The sequence below is a fragment of the Homarus americanus genome, unplaced genomic scaffold (genome assembly GCF_018991925.1).
Source record: "Homarus americanus isolate GMGI-L3 unplaced genomic scaffold, GMGI_Hamer_2.0 scaffold21314, whole genome shotgun sequence".
NCBI classification, from domain to species: Eukaryota; Metazoa; Arthropoda; class Malacostraca; order Decapoda; family Nephropidae; genus Homarus; species Homarus americanus.
The window spans coordinates 1,671,461-1,691,906 of record NW_024720811.1 but is presented as its reverse complement, the minus strand read 5'-3'; the positions used below and the strand labels follow the sequence as shown (position 1 = coordinate 1,691,906).

Below are 20,446 nucleotides of genomic sequence, written 5' to 3'. Positions count from 1 at the left end.
GTAAACACACATTAGATCTCAAATTTAGCATGTCTAATGCAAAATCCATGATGTTTATATTCAAATGATCATCATATTGTAACAATTCCACATTGTAAATTATATTCTTAAGCGAGTAATTTGTACAATTTTACATTAAAACAAATATTCAGTTAATAAAAAAAAAAAATATTTTCACACTAATTATCTGTCAATCAAAATACTCCCACCTTGCCTCCCTCTTCATACACCATCATAGATTTTGCATTGTATTACAAATTTTATACACAGCCATTTGGAGTAAATATAAAGATCTTTGTGCAAAAAGATATGACATTTATATTAAAATACCCTGGTCTTACAGAATCCAGCAATGCCACCAGTATACCTCAACTTTGAGTTTGAGGTAATATTTATTAAAATTTAGTGGTTTCTCTCAAATTCTCAGAGAGGAAGCATTATGTAGTGTGGAGAAGAGGGAGGGAGTTAAAATGCATGGCTCAGAATGGACATTAACTTGGCGACTGTTTTTCTATTTCTCTACATTAATTGTGTGCATGTACCATCAAGAAAATAAGATGTTATTTTTAATACAGAACATAGGCATTGTACAGTGCAGAGTTTGGGGTCCGCCAGTCTCTATTGAATTAATCCCATATGTTCTGTTGTTCACTTAACGCCAAGTTTTCTATATATATATATATATATATATATATATATATATATATATATATATATATATATATATATATATATATATATATATATCAAGATGCCTGATTTTGAATCAGCCATGAGGAGAAAAAGCGAGCTCATCCTCTCACTTACAGGAAACTTTGTATAATCTATTCGCCCTCAATACATTAAAGTCTTTATCAGAAGCCTTTTTTCATATTTTTTAGTTGTTATTTAGACCAAGGAATTTAAATTTTGCATGAATTTGACACTATTGCTTCAGAATAGGCTGGCCATAAGTTTAAAAAATTAGAAAAATAATCAACACATTGTACGTTTATGATATTGATGACATTTTTAATGCAAAAAATAAATTAAAAATCTATATACGCCTTCCCACTTCTAGCTTAATAATTTTCAAGGGCCAAAACTGCACACTACACATTATACTGTACCACTAGATGCAGAAAATGATGAGGTTTTAATGGTGCAATGAGATTTTTGATGGCGCTTAATAGTTTTGCTGTATGTAAATTGTAAAAAGGTGAGCAAATAACTTTTTATTTATAAATATTATAAAATTGTAATGTAGAGTGCAGTAAACAATTTTGGAATAATTTTTTTTTTTTCATAGAGCATGTATGATTTACAAAATTGAAGTACAGTAAAACACCAGTAATCAAATTTACCTCAAAAAATTATAACAGCATAGTTTAGAAAAAATAGTGTCTTATCAGATTCCCAGATTGATGGTAGGTGGTTACAGGTGTGCGGAATGACCTGTGGAGATACACGCCCACGCATAGGTGAGAGTATTTTGGCCAGCATTTTCACGACACCCTTAGCCTTCTGGCTACAAGATATGCCCAGGTAAATGCAACACACTTTGATGTATCTGTCAAACTCAAGTTGTTTCTTGTGTATTTTACCTATTTCATATACCCCTAATACAATATATATATATATATATATATATATATATATATATATATATATATATATATATATATATATATATATATATATATATATATATATATATATATATATATATATATATATATATATATATATATATATACAATGTAACCATTAACCCGTCAATTGAAAACATAAACTCTAAATAATATTAACCTTATGATAGTACATGCACACAATTAATACTTAAGAGAAAAGAAAAAACAGTCAGTTATGTCCATTCAAATAATGGACCCCAACTTCCTCACACTACACTGCTATTTCTCTGAAATTTTAGAAACCACTAAATTTAATAAATAATACCTCAAACTAAAAGCAGATAATATAATGATTCTGACTTTGTAAGACCAGGAATATTTAATATAAATGTCATATATTTGCACAAAAGATAACATATTTACTCAGAGTAAAATATAATATCTAAACTTCCATGTCTAATGCAAAATCTAAGATGGTGAAGAGGCAAGGTAAGATACTGACAGATAGTGTGAAGAATATTTTTTTTATTAATCAAGATATTTATTAGCAAAAATTATACAAATTATCGACAAGAATATAATTTATACCAATTTTACAAATGATGATCATTTTGAATATAAACATCATGGATTTTGCATTAGACATACAAATTGAGATCTAATGTAATAATTTGGTTTACAAAAAGCAAATATTTTATCTTTTGCAAAATATATGAAGTTTACAACCAAAATATACCCTGACCTGCAAGCAAACAGAAATGTCAATTATATTATCTAACAGTCTGAGGTATTATTTATTACTACACTAAAAATCTAGTGAATTCCAAACATTTCAGAGAGGTAGACCAGTGAGCTGGGAAGAGAGAGTTGAGTCCATTATTTGAATGAATAACGGCACTGTATTTCTTAAACATTAATCGTATTGCATACCATCATAAAAAAGAAGTTATTTTTAGCGTATATGATAAAAACGTAAGGAAACTTATAAAGGGTAATACTGTATTGTGTGTGTGTGTGTATATATATATATATATATATATATATATATATATATATATATATATATATATATATATATATATATATATATATATATATATATATATATATATATAATATATATATATACTATATGAAGGAAGATGTTATAATTTTTTTAATTTATTCTACTTCAAGATTCCTGTCATAGGTTTTGGTTGACTGGGAAACTGATTGTTCTCCTCTGTAGACTTATTAAATATAGTCACCCTATCTTCTGTTGGTTCAAAAGTATAATTTCAGGATATATAGTGAGAAGAGATATTTGTCATTAATACTTAACAACACCAACAAAAATAATAAAAATTTTTAGGCACATACTACAAACTGCATACTGTTGCCTCTTTTAACTTTACACAAATGTTGTATGTTATCAGATTGAGCCAAGTGATGTACGGATGCCGCAGTACTCAGCAGACGTGGTGGCAATTCTTACAGTGGTAGCAGCCTTCCTGCCCTCCCTCATTGCTTCTCCCACAATGCTCTTCTCTGTACGGATCCATGAATCTGTTGCACTACCCATTCATCGTCGAGCAGACTTGTTACTTAAAGTTGCTGCTCTGAAGTGTGCTCCTATTGAACATTTGGCCCGGGTAGGAGCCTTGATTGTAAAAGTTAAAGGGTTAATGACTTTACACCATATTTTTTGGATAACCTGATATACAATACTCTCCATTACAAAGGCAATTTCGAGAAAAAAAGTGATGAGATTTATTTCATCTTTTTTTTTCTCTTGAGAATAACTTAAGTTTCACAAATGGAAAAAATTTCAACACTTCTTTTAGGGGTATTATTTTATGTCATGTTTATCTTCCCCACCTCTCTTTTTTTTCTGTTTTTCCCCTTTCTTACTTTTGTTTTTGTAACATTAAGAGTGAATACTTCAGACCAGCTCTTCCCTGATTGGCTTATTAATTATAAAACCTAAGTGTTGGGCCCCCTATTTGATAGTTCAATTGTATTTTCATTCAAGTAGAATTGATATATCTTACATTTATCGTTTTGTATGGATATGATTACAGTTTGTACCAACCATCCCGTGACCCATACTTCACACTCACATACCTCACTGAACATTAATTTGGGTTTCTTAAATACAAGAACCAAACCCTGCCCAATTGTGGTTTGTACCTGACAGGAGCAGGCTCATAAACACAAGACTATTTTGAGTAGCCTGCTAGTTGGATGGATATACAGGTATGAGCGATAGTGTTTGGGTGTAAACGGGACTGCCCAGTATGGGCCAATAGGCCCGCTGCAGTTTCCTCCATTCTTATGTTCTTATGTTCTAGTTTAGGGGCTCCCTGGACAACCCTTACTGGATTAACAAACTTGTTGTTAATTTCTGAATTAAAATTTTCAAAGAGAATTAGACTTGCTGACATGTGACTTTCTTGGTTTAATCATACACAGTCCTTCAGGGAGTCTCAAGCTCATTCAGATTGTTTAGTCAGTCAATGAAGAGCATTTTCAGTATGGGTTGTCTCTTATTACCATAAATCAGAAGTATGCTCAGTGTATTTGGATCTTACACTGATATTATTTACATCACTCTCTTGCCATAACTACATGATTGTATTAATTATCCTTATGACTGCCCCCCATGCAACACAATAGCGCCATATGTGATCAGATGTTTTGAAAAGAATACCTACCAGTAATATGTCTCGAGGTTATTAAAGACAACCTTCTAATAGATCTGTCGATGAATACTGAATGGTCACAAAGCATAGGTGTTTCTTGTCCACCTTTGCTTTTTACTGTACAAACAGTCCCAGATTTACAAAGGTTAGGTTTACAAAAATATGAAGTTACAAAGTAATTAGTAGTGTTCTGTAATTCAATTTATGAATGAAAAATTTTACATTACAAATTTTTTATCCATTTTCAAAACATTTTCCTAAGTACAGTTATAATAAAGTGCTGTATGCTAAAATATTGCATTTTTTTACTACCAATATGTTTACTTACAGGGGGTATTTTACAAATTTAATTTAATGTCCTCTAACACTCACAACATTACTAAGTCTACAAATAAGCTTTCAGTGTGTAATAATTCTCCTACAATCACCATATAACTGCCATCAGTTAGCTGAAGCTACACTCATGCTCTCAAACATTGCTGGCAATATTCTCACCTTCAAACTTTTGTTCATTTCTAAATTCCACACTTTATTTTAAAATTCAATACATTTCCTGTGTACAATTATCATTTAAAATTAAGAATACTTAATAATTTTCTTTTATCTAATATGCCACAAATTACATGAGAGTAAAGGAGAAATTGGACAGTTGGGTAACTGGTTCAATGAATCTGTTGGTGGAGATGATTTTATTTGTCTTGGTGTGAGTTTGGAGAGTACAGTACCCGGTAAGTTATATGGTGATTTGAGGAGAATGATGACACACTGAAAGATTATTTGTAAACTTAATAACATTGTGAGTCTAAGAGAATTATGAGGTATGTTAGTGAAGTAAGTAAACACATTGGTTGTAAGAAAAACTGAATAATTTTAGCTTATTTTCATTATTGCTTTGGAAAAAAATATGAAATTGGCAAAAACAATGTACCTGCAGATTTGTTATTTGTACTGTATATCGAATCATGGAAGAAAATAAAATTTTTAGTGACTTTGGATTTTTGTACATCGAACCATAGTGTAACCACAATTTTTATTTTTATTTTATTTTTTATTATTTATGAAATTTTAAGTCATTTTTGAGGAAGGATTTTTCATAGGAATGTATCTCTGCTTTTATAATGGGAGAGTGGGAAATGTGATCTAGTTTACAAAAAATCAATTAAGGAAAGTTTCTTCAAGAATGGAACTCTTTCATATGACTTGGAATGCCTGTATATGGATCTTGATGAAGAATGGAAAGAGGAATGACATAGCATATGTCCTGTATAGGAGAAGAGGTTTGCTTTCTTATTCTTACTTTAATTATCAAAACCCTTCACCCCCTCAAGGGGGCTTAAAGTGTACCAGTTTCAGACTTTATCCATATTTACTGTTCATAGGTCAATGAAGTTTACATATACTGTACTGATATTACCTTATACTTCAAGTGGTGACTGTTTATTGGGAAGAACCTTCTTCAGGAATTGGTTGTGATGGAAAGGTACACAGTATGTAGTAAATAAATTGGTCTCAACCATGATTGTTGAATGATTACCTGGGTTTTAGCCTCAGACTTAATGGTGTACCGTAATACACATCACTTTTTGCAAGGTGTTAGGCCATAAATGCAATTAATTTACTCTTCTATATAATATATATTTCAGATATTCCACAAAGGTTTTGACAATGCAGTGAAAAGAACTGGCTACCCAGAGTCCCTGACCAGCATTGACTCAACTCCTGCCTGGCTGACTTTCCTCAACCCAACTCTATTTCCCCGAGGCAGATCATCACTTAGATACATAGGGGACAATGTTGCAGTTTATCTCACTCTGCTTACTGCAGCCAGTCGACCCCAACCTCAGTACCCTCTCATTATTAGGGTGTGTTGGCACTTTTCAAAGCATTCTTATGCATGCTTTGGTACTTGGTATAAGCTGTGATTTTTTTCAAATTAAATTAAATCATGAATAGTACTTCTTGTACAGTCCTAAAATTTTTGTCTAATTTAATTTTATTGTAAAGTTTTGCTGATTTCACATACTCTGTACTGTATGTATGAGTACATGATAATGACTAAATTTTTTTTTTTTTTTATTGTTTTGTCTAAAAATGAAGGAAGTAATGTGACTGTAGAGTAATGGAAAGGGTTGGTTACCTTACAGGGTCTCCTGATGCGTCAGTATCTTGGCACTAAGATACTGATGACAGGTCTGCAGGATGCTCCAGGTCAAGTGACCAAGGGAGAGCCTTGTGGTGGACCCATGTGTCTGCCACACCTCTGTACGCCCCCTCTCATCCCTCACACCGTGTATGCTGCTATGACACAGGTACAGTATAATGTGGAAATCATGAAATAATATATACAGTAAATCATTTTAACAAGTATGTACTTAGTTAAGTTAAAGAGAGTTTTATCTAACATAAATTTTTCAGATACTTGTGAAGTGTATAGATTGGACTCCAGCTCTGTGTAAACTCATGAGCCTTGGAATCAAGCAGTCTGGATTGTGGGATTCTCTTGACCGTACTCAGGTATGTAACAAATCATGATCGTGGTCAATGATATACGGTATGGCCATTTTCCATATTTGTGTGGGTTAGCCTAAGAAGTCCTCTTACCAATGAAGGTTATTGCAATCCCAGGGAACACAGGATTCTTGCATCTTGGCATAGAAAAAAGAATGTTAGCTTCCCTCACAACACAAGGCATGTGTTGGAATCAGTTTGTTTTCACTCCTTGTCTTGGCTGTCTACAACTGCTAAGCAGAAGTTCCTGGATGTGTGAAAGTATTTATGAAATTTATAATACTGTATTGACTTTCTAAGATCACATTTGGCAGGTATGGAATGTCCAACGACCACCATGGCACCATGCCCTAGTGCAGCTTGTTACTCCCAGTGTAGCAGGAGTTGTATCGGAGGTTTGTATTTATCCTTTCTCAGTATAATAGAAGGAAATATGCTACAAAAGTTATGTACAAATTTAGTGTGTGATGTTTCAGTGTAGGGTTAAAATATTCCAGTCACAAAGAAGAAGTAAAGTTTTTTGATGCATGAGTTAAGTATATTTAACTGAGGAGCCAGAAATATTACAGCATCACTTTGTCATGCAGATATCTCATACTATACAGTAGATGACTTTTTGTAACCCTAGAAGTACCTTATGAATTGTTGATGGTATACTGTACAAGGTCCTTCATATGACTACAGTACAGTATTTGATTAGTGTGCAGGGTCTTTGAATATGTTGTGCTTCTATGTTAAGTATCAAGATATTTTAACTATGTGATATGTTTATCTTGAAAAAGCATTTTAAATACAGTATACAGTACAGTATATCCTTTAAGAATAATCTAATGTCAAGCTTAGATGTTTCATATATTTCCAGCCAAAGGCTATAAGTTGAAAACAGAAGAATGTTGCTGGAACAAGCTCAGTTATTAGATTAAACTTTCCCAACTCAAGCAAATACCTTAAAAATAGATATTATGGGAGACAGCTTCCTCTTAGACTGAAGGGTAAAGATTCCTATTGCTTATTACAATATTATAACCACTAATATTACTTGAGGATAAATTTTAGATAAACGAAGATGATTTGCAGTGAAGCACAGTTTTCATGTTCTATAGCAAGTGTCAGTCCCCCTATACTGTAGTTCAAGTATGTGAGGTTGTACTGCACCATATTGGGAAAGAGGGAGTGTACCTCTGTGGCAATAGCTTCATTATAAGGGGTACATTCCATCATTTACGCGGGAAGCAGCGCGGGCAGGGTGCGCACTAGGTCACCCAGTCAACAAAACATTACCTAGTTCTTCACCCACCACAGCCAGCCCAAGTCAGTGATAGTGAGGATGTGTCAATTAACAACCACTTTAAAATGCTTTAGTTTTAATGCTTTACTTGTTAATGGTGTTTAAAGAAAATGTGACTTTTTCCCTGACTTTATTTATGTTCACCCAAAATCTGAGCCCGATTCATAAAATCCTGGATCCACACCTGGGTAAAGCTGTTTACTCCTCAGTCTTAAGTGGCAGCTTTAGTAATCCTTTTTTACAGGCTGATGTTGTGATAGAAAAAATTTAATTACAGTATTGAGTTATTATCCAGGGTAGTTTCAGTCACCAACATCAAGGGTTTCAGGGTTTTCAGCACTTGCTTGTAGACTTTCGCTGGTAAGACCTGCATTGCCTGATCCAATTTTGTTTATAAAGTGGAATTTCAGGATCAATTCCTTATGACTATTTAATCAATCCTGTGGATGGACAGGTGATAAAGGCAGTTCCCCCGCTACCTCCAGCTAAGCCAGCTCACCCTAGCCAATTGTCTGTACGTCTGGAACACCACTTGGCAGCCTGGACTCTACAGTTGCTGACAGGGATGGAAGGTGTTGCTGACACAGTACCTTTGTCTGTTATATATGTGGCACATACTGTCAACTCATACCTGCCACCAACATTAAAGCCTACTGGGGGTCATGTGAGGATATTTTGTTATTTTACCACTTGAAGCTCTCCATTTAATATAAATAATAAAAGAGTGATTCTCCTGTAAAGTTTTCAAAGAATGCCAAAACTTTTTTCTTGCGTTCATGCAAATATGACAGAGCCCACAAGCTCTTTACTGTAATAACAACCCCTGGTTCTGTGAAGACTCTTTTTAATGGCTCTGTTAGAACAGTACATTAAAACTAATCATCTATTGTAATTAGTATCAGAGGCAATTTCATGGAGTGAACCTAATTTTAATCCAGTAGACTTATGTGGTAACCTAACATTACCACTTAGTCCAGTTTTAGTTTAAAATGCAATTTCAGAGTCAATCTATCATTTTAATATATTCTCTTTTTCTCTTCTTCAGGTAATTACTCAGATAGTGGTGAGTGCCCTCTACTCGGTCATCAATTCTCGTTCATCTCTAGACGAGTTGAATGACTCCCCAATCACAGATGGACAGTGGGACATGATGATTGCTGTGGGAGAACGGCTGTGTTCTCTACATGATAGCAACTATGATACACACTTAAATCAGATGACACAAGCCTTGCTGGCACAGTAAGTATTGGTGCATAATAAAACCTTGTGAGCATGATATTTGGAGAACAAATCAAACTTATTATCTTAAGACCAAAAGTGATTTATTATGGACATAGCATCTCGAGTACAGGTCAAATTGAGTCTTAATCTTAACACCAACAGCGCTTTATTTGGGGTGCTAAGAGTTGTTTGTTGAAAAGCCTTGACTTTTTTATTTATATTGTAGTTGCATTCCAGGCCAACCTGTAGATAAGGTTGTTAATGAAATAATTTTAAAATGGGTTAAGTCTTATCAGACTTCCAAATTTTACCATAAAAATGTTAGATGCAGTTGTTAAAAAGTCATGGCAGCTTATATCAGTTTTTAAGAAAATGTTCCACTTCAGTTTCTTATCCATGATATAACAGGGAGGCAGGGGTTATGTACCCAAAACATAGTAAAAAAATAAATAAGTCAGTCTGTATCCAATATCCATTTGATGTGTGATATTATAGTTGAATAATAACTCCTCGGTTATTGAACTGATTGAAAAACAAGTACAAATTACTCATACAGTATAGTCTGGATTTACGCGGTTTTTGTTTACACGTTTGGTTATTTACGCGGTGCCTTGCCACAATGAAATGTTTTAATTACGCGGTAAATTTCATCATTTACGCGGGAAGCGGCGCGGGCAGGGTGCGCACAAGGTCGCCCAGTCATCAAAACATTACCGAGTTCTTAACCCACCACAGCCGGCCCAGGTCAGTGATAGTGAGGATATGGACTTTGAGGGGTTAGACAAAGAGGCCCTGCAAGCCTCTGTGGTGGATAGTGCTACAATTGATACAAGTGATATAGATGAGGGCCAATAATCTGCCCTCTGCCTCAGAACCAACCCTCCATCCCCGTGTGCCCAGCCATCTCTTCTACTAATGTAAGTGTTAAAAAACCTAATATTATTGATATTTCTCTTAAATATTAATTGTGTGCATGCCACCATAAAATTAAGATGTTATTTTTACTACAACATACATGTTGTGTCGGAAAAATTGGAGTTTGGGAGTCGGCCCAGTCTCTATTTCAATTAATCCCTTATGTTCTGTTATTTCGTTTACGCGTTTCTCATTTTACGCTGACCTCCACGGGTTCAATTGACCCCGTAAATGCAGACTATACTGTACTGTATGCGTCACCATCATAAAAATCAGTGTTTCTCCATCAGTGCCATTTTATTTGCATAAGTGTGAGTGTGTGATAATTACCATCTGTATAGAACTGTAGGTGCAGCTCAAAACATAAACAATACAGCATATTCATTTTGTTTATACTGGCAATGTATCTAACATTTCTAACCTAGTGTTTTATAAGACACCATCCAATTTTTTAAGAGATGAGGGAGGACTCTCCATTCCAACTTGGCATCTCCCCTTTTGATGCTTTGCCTCTTTCCCTTCCACACATCAATACTCCCTCTAAATTGTGGTTTCCCATATCTTAGTCATGTTTTTTGTTAATTTGTACTCCATTACTGTTTTTGTAATCACTTTATTAACAAAAACTTAACATTCTTTTTAGACTTGATGATCTAGATGATGAAGGTGAGGAAGACAGTCTTGATGATTACACAGATGAGGAAGTGGTAGAGTCTGTATGCACTGCCTTGGCCAACACTGTTCTCTCCTCCGTCCAGGGTCAACATGCACTAGTGGTCAGGCTGAGTCTTGAGTCTCTTTTTCTTATTATTATTGATGTAAAATATGATGACTGTGCACATCTTCAGATTGATACCTTTAGTAAAAAATAGGTTTAACTATTGACTACTGTACACTTGAAATTACTGAGAATTTATTATTTTAACAGTTATGCTAATTCATATGAAAATATTGGACATGATCATGCACAAAAAGTATATACGTGTACAAGTGATATACCCATTAGCTGGAACAATTGGTGCAGAGCACTTCCGGGAATGAGAGATTTCCGGATAACGAGACGACTCTCTCAAACCCACAAAAATCCCTTTCTGGAAATTGTTCCGGGTACCAGGAAATTTTTTGTCATCATTTCCGGAAAATGACCCTAATGTTCATCTCTCAAACCCTGAAAAAATCCCCCTTTCCCAGAATTTTGCAGAATGACGTATTATTTTATCTCTCAAACCCGGAAAAATCCCCCATCCGCGGAATTTTTATTGGAATTTCCAGAAATTGTGCCTGATTTTCATTTCTCAATCACGAAAAATATTCCCTATCCCTGGAAATTTTCCAGGTACCGGGAAAATTTTCTCTGAATTTTCCAGAAACTGCGTCCCTCCGAAAAATTTTCCAAAACCAGGAATTTTTCAGAAAAATTCCAAACAAATTTCAATTCCGGCTAACGGAGATATTGCTGTACATTGAAAAAAAAATGGAATTAGTGGAGCAAATGAACGATGGGAAATAATATCACCGAGTGATTTCTGGAGACGTTACCTCAGGAAGAATGAATGGATGGCAGCACTGTAGTGGGAAAGGGCTTGTAAGACTGGAAAAACTTTATGTGACTTTTAATAACTCTCCCAAATGCCTCTATCAACACCTCAGCATCTTCCAATGTTATAAAAAATACAAAAATAGTTTTGTAGCTTCAGGGTTTTTGTCCATTATTTGATGCATTGGATATAAAAACAAAAATTGTACCTTCATAAATCCATAAATTTGCCATTCCTAAAACACAATCTGCCTGTACTGTACATATTTCAATAGCATTCCTCTTCCCAGACCACTTATACACATGAGGCACATGGTGGAACACTGACATATCACCCAACCATGGATAAATAAGATTCTTGTTCCAACGTATTGCCCAAGCAAATCTCTGTTGTGTTATATGGGCTGGTAGAAAAGTTCTTCTGGCTGAACCTCCATTAATCTCTCCTCTTACTGAATCAGGAACTCATAGCTCTGTACATCAGGGGATTTATGGTACTGTACTCTGAACCATCTAGTTGTTTCAGAATATGACTCACCCTTGACAATACTGTACCAGGAATCAGTGAGATCTTCTGAATCATCCATTACTTTACTGAAGAACTGGTTAATTTTTTTTTCTTAAATTTGAAGCCTCTCCATATAGCAGTTGCAGGCATTGTAGTATAGCATCTTCAGCAGATGTAGTTTTAAATTATGAGTTTCATTTTGGGCGTCAAATGGCCACAGGCTGCGATGCCAGATATTTTATCCTATCAGTCAATCAATTCTAAAATATTAATGACATCACATAAAACAGTGTGTGCTGTGAGCTCCATTTGTTTATTTTTAATATCAGGGGAAAGATAATTTCCAGCTTATACTCACTTGTTCTCGTTCAAACATTGGTTCAATAGCTCTGAAAGGTTGCCATCCCCTTTATTGTGATCTCTAATGTTGATTTTGTAATTTTTGTGGTGTTGATTTTTTGGCACTAAAATAATATTAGATTTTTATTGAGTTCTATGAGAAAATAGAGGGCATTTTTGGACATGATTACAATGTAGGGTTTGCAATCTGTGCCATGGATTTACATAACTTTTTTCACTCCAAAGCATCATGGAAAGACGAACCAATTCATGTAATCGGAAAACGTTTGCAAAGTAGCTAACCAATGGCATTGTGTGGAATTTAAACTTACCCAGTTTCTCTGAATATTTTATGAGTTACAGTTATTTCATTATTCTTCAAAATCATTTTGAAAGATTATTCCCCACATAGAAAATTGTTGGGGAGCAAAGAGATACCCGTACCTTTGCTCCCCATTCCTCCCCCATTAAAACTACTTGGGAACACTGCCCTTCCTTTTCCCTGCAATTCATGTGCCTATGAAGTAAGAAATATTAGAAGCCAGCAGTTTGAAATTTTGTATGTTCATAAAAATAGTACAAAATGTTGACTTGAAAATGTGAGTCTCCAATATGTGGGAAACCACCTTATGTGCTATTTACCATTTATCATATACTGTAACTGCAGCACTGTAACTTTAAGAAGCAATTTAGCACAGGAAAATTAATGATTGTTTACATTCTAGTCTTTTCTTCTGCAGTCTTAATTTCACAAGGATAGTTCACATTTTTCTACCTAGTTTACACTACTGAATTGTATTTATTATAATAATTATTAGCACATACCGTATTTCTCGTCGTATAAGCCGACCCCCGAATATTTAGCTGAAATATCAGTTCTAGGCTGATGTAGTGTGTATCAGCCGACCCCCAAACTCGACTCATTATGAGCATTACCGTTACGAGCGGTTTGACATTCGATACTGGACTGACTCACCTTCATAGTCGACCTCTTATCTGTTTACCACATTCTCTCCACTTGGCATTTTCCATATCTATGAGGTGGTTGTCTTTAAACCTTATGGTAAAATGGCCCCACCCACAAAACGAATGAAATACGACGCATTGTTCAAGTTAAAAGTTGTAAGATTTGCAAAGGCATCAAACAACTCTGCAGCTGCAAGAGAATTCGGCGTTAACGAGAAGCAGGTTCGATAGTGGAAGAAGGCTGAAGAAAAGTTAATAGACAACCCCAGAACAAAATGTGCCCTGAGAAGAGGTAAACAACAGTGGCCAGAACTGGAGGAGAAATTATTCTAGTGGGTCAACGAGAATCGAGAGGGATACAGCATCACCGGGAACGCCATATGTATTTACGCAATGAAGCTGGCCAAGTCAAATCCAGACACCGGTAAAGACTTCAAGGCAACAAGAGGGTGGTGTAGTTGTTTTATGAAGAGAAAAGGATTAGTATTATGACAGAAAACTAAAATCGCACAGAAGTTACCCCGTGACCTGGAGAGCAAAATCACATGTTTTCAACGGTACATTATTCGAATACGGCGCAACCACAATTTCCCTCTAACCTGTATCGGGAATATGGACGAAACTCCTATGAACTTTGATATGATCAGCAATCAAACGTTGGAAGCAAAAGGCTCGAAAACTATTTTGGTGAAGACGGCTGGACATGAAAAAGCACGCTTCACAGTGGTTTTAAGTTGTATGGCACATGGAACAAAGTTGAAACCCATGATTATCTTTAAGCGGAAAACAATGCCAAAGTTAAGTTCCCGGCGGGGGTGTATGTGCACGTGCAGGAGAATGGTTGGATGGACGAAGAAGGAGTTAGGCTGTGGTTAGAACACATTTGGAGTAGGAGGCCAGGTGGACTGAGGAAGGAGTGTAGTTTGCTAGTGTTGGATATGTTCCGGTCTCACTTGACTGAGCCAGTGAAAAAATGCTTGAAAAAACATAACACAGATACTGCAGTAATACCTGGTGGATTAACATCTCTTGTTCAGCCTCTTGATCTATGCCTTAATAAACCTTTCAAGGACAGAGTCACAGATAGGTGGTACAAGTGGACGATTGAAGGTGAGAAAACATTTACAAAAGGAGGAAATATGCGAGCTGCACCACTTAAGTTGCTGTGCAAATTTGTGATAGATTCTTGGAATGCCATAAAAATAGAAACAGTAATAAAATCATAAAAAAAATGTTGCATATCCAATTCTCTGGATGGTGAGGAGGATGATGTGGTGTGGGAAGATGACGATGAAGCCGAAGCCGAAGCCGAGTCGGAGGACTGGGATTCACCGGAAGGAACCACTAGTTCAGAGGAAGATTTTGAAGGATTCTAAACCATTTCAATTCTATGTTGTATTTTAACATTTTTACTGATGTCTTTTTTTATCCGTGTCTTAAATAAAGAATTTGTATTTCAACACTTTCTTTTACACTAATGTCCTTGGGGTGAATAACAGCTGATCAAGCCACCACGCCAGTAATAGTAAACAACAGTCATGTCATGTCGCTGTTGTAGTATTTCTATTATTTTAGTATTTTAGGCCATTTCAGTTCATGTCTTTATAATAACAAAGTTGTATTTCAAAGCTGTTTTATATATGGGTTCTCAGAAAATTTTTAAGGTTCATGGTCTAGATCTGCTGTATAAGCCGACCCCATGATTTTGGGGAATTTTTGGGGGCTTACAACCTCGGCTTATACGCCAAGAAATACGGTATATATAATAATACAATAATTAACCTCATACGCATTATGTCATGTCCCAGCCTTTTCCCATAATATTAACATGTTCTGATTTTATATACACTGCAGGCAGTGTGGGAATTCCTTAAAAGAAACATGGAGTGGGTACAAGAGACCCTTGGTGTTCCTGCTATCCTTCCACTCACCACTGATCATCCTCCATCACAGTTCAGTTTTACTGCTGATCCTCCAATCTACAACCCCATCTACTACTACAAACGAGCTATCTACACTCGACTGGATCAGGTCAGATGGCACTGTTTCTTATGGTTTAGTTTCATAAAATGAACATAGTTCTTGTGTCACAGCAATAGGATACTTGCATCTACAAACAGAAAATTTAATTACTGTACATATGTTTTTTATATACAGTACAACTTAGAATTTTCATAGATGGGCTTAAATACCATACATGATAATCATCATCCAACAAACGGATTAAGGTAGAATATTATTATTTTCATTCTTGGTTATATAACTTTCAGGAAAGCCTGATGAACTTCAAAAGTGATTGGGATGCAATTTTATGGTCTGACCTGGGGCTGCCCAAAGATACCATCATTGATTTTATCAAGCAAAGGCCAGAGTTCAAAGAAGAAGCAGTCCTCACCAAGATCCAGTTAGCAGCTGTTAAGAAACTGAAACCTTTCCTTAAGCAGACAGATGATTCTGAAATAAAGAGTGAAGATAAAAAGTAAATTTGAATGCACATACTGTACAGTACACATAAATACAGTACAGGTGCTCCTCTACTTACAAACGAGTTATGTTCCTGAGGCTTGTTTGTAAGTCCAACTTTACTCTTGCAGTTACCGAATATATTGTAAAAATTGAAAAGATTATGGATATTTAGTACAGCTATACCCTTTAATACAGCCTTAAAACTTGGCTCACTCTTCTCCTAAATAATGTTTGTTCTATCTGGAATTTTCTTCAAAATAATCCAGTCTCATCCACATTAAACACCTGTTCTGACAGTTAAACCCCCTCAATGATGATGTTTGTATCTCTGAAAGTTTGTAAGTTGAACAATCTTAAGTAGAGGAGCACCTGTATACAGTATATGAACATATAACTGTAAACACAGACATATAAATAGCCAAATAAAGCACATATGCTTCTGCACATATACTGTACAAACAAACTATCACTTACATCTGTACATATACACACTCATACAAATAAATTCACACATATTTGTTAAAATGAAGACCTTATTATTGTTGTATAGTATCAACATGTTTGCTTGAAAATGTTAATGCTAAATTTGCTCACCTATTAAGTTAAGGGACAACTCCAGTGGAGTTAAGCTTGAACACTCAATCACTTTTATAAAGTTTACTTATAAAAAGTTTTGCAAAACTAATTTTCATTTGCTTGGGATAACTCTGACAATCAGAGGAAAAGGTAACGTATTATCTACATTTTATTGTAAAAGCAATTCTGTAACATTTTATGCTATGTATCATTTCACCACTTACCTTACTAGCCATTCAGGTGGTTGATTTGTTCGTTTTGTTCTTTATTAATTTGTTACGACCTTTACTCTCCAGTGTTTGTTCAGTGTAGGAGGAAACCAGAGTATACAAAGAAAACCTGTGATGTCTGGTATGATCATACCCTTCTCACATCTCTCCAGGGCCAGGGATTGAACCCAAGACACAGTATAGTTAGAGATCACATGTTACTGCTGCATCATAATTATATACAGTATACTGTAGTTCTGTATATGTCAAAATCCATTTGTTAGAGATTAGAGAAATACCGTACAGTTACCTTGATTGAAAATTATTTCTGTAAGGTTCATTAATTGTAGTTTTTTTTCATAAGTTTTAAATAAATCGCATTATGATTGTCATCTACCAGAATTTAGAGGCCTAGCAAAGTTTAAATATGTAATTTCTATATATGTTTGCATCATATAAAGTTGCTTAAACAAAATTTTGCCCTGTGTCTATTGATGCAACTTTACCTGGCTTGCTAAGTATAATAGGTATCAATATGGGTTTCCAAGGATTCCCTTTGCTGATGTCAAACCCAGTTTGTATCATTGAATATGTTGCCTTTGAAATTATATTTCTTATAGATTTTCATGATAATACTTTACCTTAAAAAAAAATTATAAAGGAAACCCTTAATATTAATGCCACTAACAAATGAACTGAGTTTGTCCTTTTTATATTGTTTCCATATTTTTTTTTCTCCTGAATATACATAACAGACTCACTTGTAATTCCATACAGCAACAGATCTTCAGCTCGGGCAGAACTTAACCCCTTCACTACGGGGATGCCACTTTTAATACTGTATTTCATTTGGCTAATGCCAGACGATTTTATTCAGCTCAGAGGGGAAGCTTTACACAAGGGGTCAGTTAAAGAGTCTCAGGTCCCATCCCCAAAAAATAAATAAATCCTCTTTTGAATATTTTTTCTCCACTGTACAGTATCTTCAGTACTATCTGCTAGCATCACTAAGTTGTATGCTGATGACTTAGTGCTGATAGTATTGAAGAAATTGAAGGGTGGAATAGAGTCAAAAGGCTTCAGTGAATTTGGCCAAAACAAAAGTACTGATCAGTGGTGTGGAAAATGGTCCTGTGTTTTCTGTAAGAAAGGTATTACGTAGATGCAAATGAATAACATGCAGTGAGTGTGGAGGGTGGGTATACAAGAGGTGTAGAGGAGCAGATGACTGACTGCAGGATGTTGCTGACTTTTAATGCTCTGTATACACAGATAATCATATGGCCTTGGTAAAGCTAGAGAAACTCAGCATTTGGATATGTCCCTGGACTGTGTCAATGAGTTTTGTTATCTGGGTGACATGATCACTGTTGGAGGGGGTTACAAGAGTCAGAAGTGGCTGGAGGAAGTTTAGGGAGTTGCTACCTTTATTGATGGCAAGAAGACCTTCCCCTGCATGTAAGAAAAGATGAGAAGTGTGATGCTGTATGGCAGTGAAACATGATGGTTAAAGAGGATGACACAGATAGCTTGAACAAGCTGAAATGAAAATGGTGATATGTATGTGTAATGTGATACTGAAAGATAAGAAACCTTGTTCAGAGCTACAGTAAAACCCCCATAATTTGTACTCCCCTAAGTTGAGATCACTCATAATTCATAATGTTTTGCTGTTACCAAATATGAGGTGTTGATTAATGCAAGGGCAAAATCGCCACCTGAGCAAAAATGCGATTTTTTGGACCATTCGTTTCAGAAAGTTTCATTCTACTATGACACAAGATGGTAGGACGAGTTCGCCTTTGGTTTACTGACAATATCCCATTGAATCATGTGGTGTATAACTCCTGGCGTCTCTGTGCTGCCTGCGGTAATTTCGGTGTCTGGCGAAAGTAAAGCAAGGTCGAACTTCCCATTGGCCCGGCGACCATTCACAGCCTCCCTTATTCCCTGAGCTAATCAGCATGTCGGGAAGGAGCATGCCAACCAATGAGAAGCCCGCTACGTTCTATTTTCGGCGTCCCGGAGGAGGAAGATGTATCTGATGATGATCAGATTGACTACTAGCCACCTACCCTACCTCCCCTGGTACCAAGTTTTTTAGCAGAGCATAATCATCATCTACAGTGAGTGTTACCATTATTTATTATATTTTTACTTTTTTTACAATATAAATGTATTGATTTATGTACAGAACTTTATATTTCATTATTTTCATGAATGTTAATTTCACCCCATTTCATTATTTAATGTCGGTGTACATAAAAATTATACATCACACTTCGTATATTACAAGGATCACATTCTGCATTAAATCACCTTTAAAATGAGACTTAACTGAACAGAATTGATGAACTTTGGGAGGTTCTATGAAATTTTGAATATGAGCAAACTTTAAACCTCATTTTCTCAAAACTTGGTTTTGGCACATTCGCCCTTGCATTAATCAATGCCTCACAAATGTTACAATTTTTTTTTATATTTGGTAAAATGTGGAATTATATCTGGCCACCTTGTATTATAGTGAAAAAAGAGCATAAATGAATGGAAAATTTATATGTACAGTACACTAGGTAATGCATTATGTTATCGGGAGAGAATTTTGTAATTTTCATGAAAATGTGATATGCAAGGCTAAAATAAATGAAAATCCAGAGATTCCACTTCTGTATTTATATCAATTCTGACCAGAGTCCTGAGACAAGGCTCAAAATCTTGAGACACTCACTCAAAACCAGAGTGGATGCACTTTGGATACACCCTATGCTATCAGGATTGAACTCGACAAGTTCAAACATATGAATGTATACACTTGTTTATACTTGGTTGTACTACATTCAACGCAAGTTTGAGGGACTAATTCTAATTAAAATCATAGCCACAGAAGAGGCCAGAATCAATGACCCATCCATGTACAGCATCCTCAGGGTAGTGATTGACAAGCAGTTTCTGTAACCTCAATGCTTTAACCAGATTTGATGTGGAGGTGGTATCCAATCAAGAGGCTGTTCAAGGCTCTTCATTTTCATGGTTTTCTCAATGATGGATGTGGTTAAAGAATACAGGTACTCCTTGACTTACGACCTACTCTACATACGACCACCCGGACATACGACCGCCTCAGTCGTACCAAAAAAAAATTACGTACGTATTTTCCAGTACTGTACTGAAACGTTTCCGTCCCGTACAAGAGCGTGGCGTGGGCTGAGCCACCTCGTGGTGCACAGCGTCCATGCCATAGCACACTTAGATGTTGTTTGGCCGTCGTTGTTGTCGGTAGTGATCGTGCTGTGTACTGACAATATTTTCAATATTTTCGGTTCCAATTCCCTTTAAAATGACTGGCAAGCGTAAAAGTGAGAGTACTGGTGGTGCTCAGAAGAAACAAATGGCAGAGGCATTTGTTACTATTAATAAGAGGATGCAAATGTTTGACGAAATGGATCATAAGATGATCCAATACCTTCAACAAGCTAGTATGTTAGCCTATCTGAAGAAAACGACATTGATAACCCACCCAGCCCTGTCTCCTCCTCTGGTTCATCCAATTAATGTAGTCTCCATGTTTAATTAAAAAATTATTGGGGCCCGTTGTGCATTCAGCGGACTACATTGAAGGTAA

General features: G+C 35.6%; 1 protein-coding gene across 1 annotated transcript; it reads left to right on the top strand.

Moving 5' to 3' along the window:
- Positions 1–1,418: 1,418 nt before the first annotated feature.
- LOC121861211 lies at positions 1,419–19,485 on the top strand. Its single transcript, XM_042358839.1, has 11 exons — positions 1,419–1,524; positions 3,026–3,241; positions 5,935–6,153; positions 6,436–6,600; positions 6,707–6,805; positions 7,114–7,194; positions 8,542–8,751; positions 9,133–9,326; positions 10,867–10,999; positions 15,428–15,604; positions 15,844–19,485. The coding sequence occupies exons 2-11, from the start codon at positions 3,047–3,049 to the stop codon at positions 16,054–16,056; spliced, it is 1,686 nt and encodes a 561-aa protein (XP_042214773.1). The 5' UTR covers positions 1,419–1,524; positions 3,026–3,046; the 3' UTR covers positions 16,057–19,485.
- Positions 19,486–20,446: the final 961 nt, after the last annotated feature.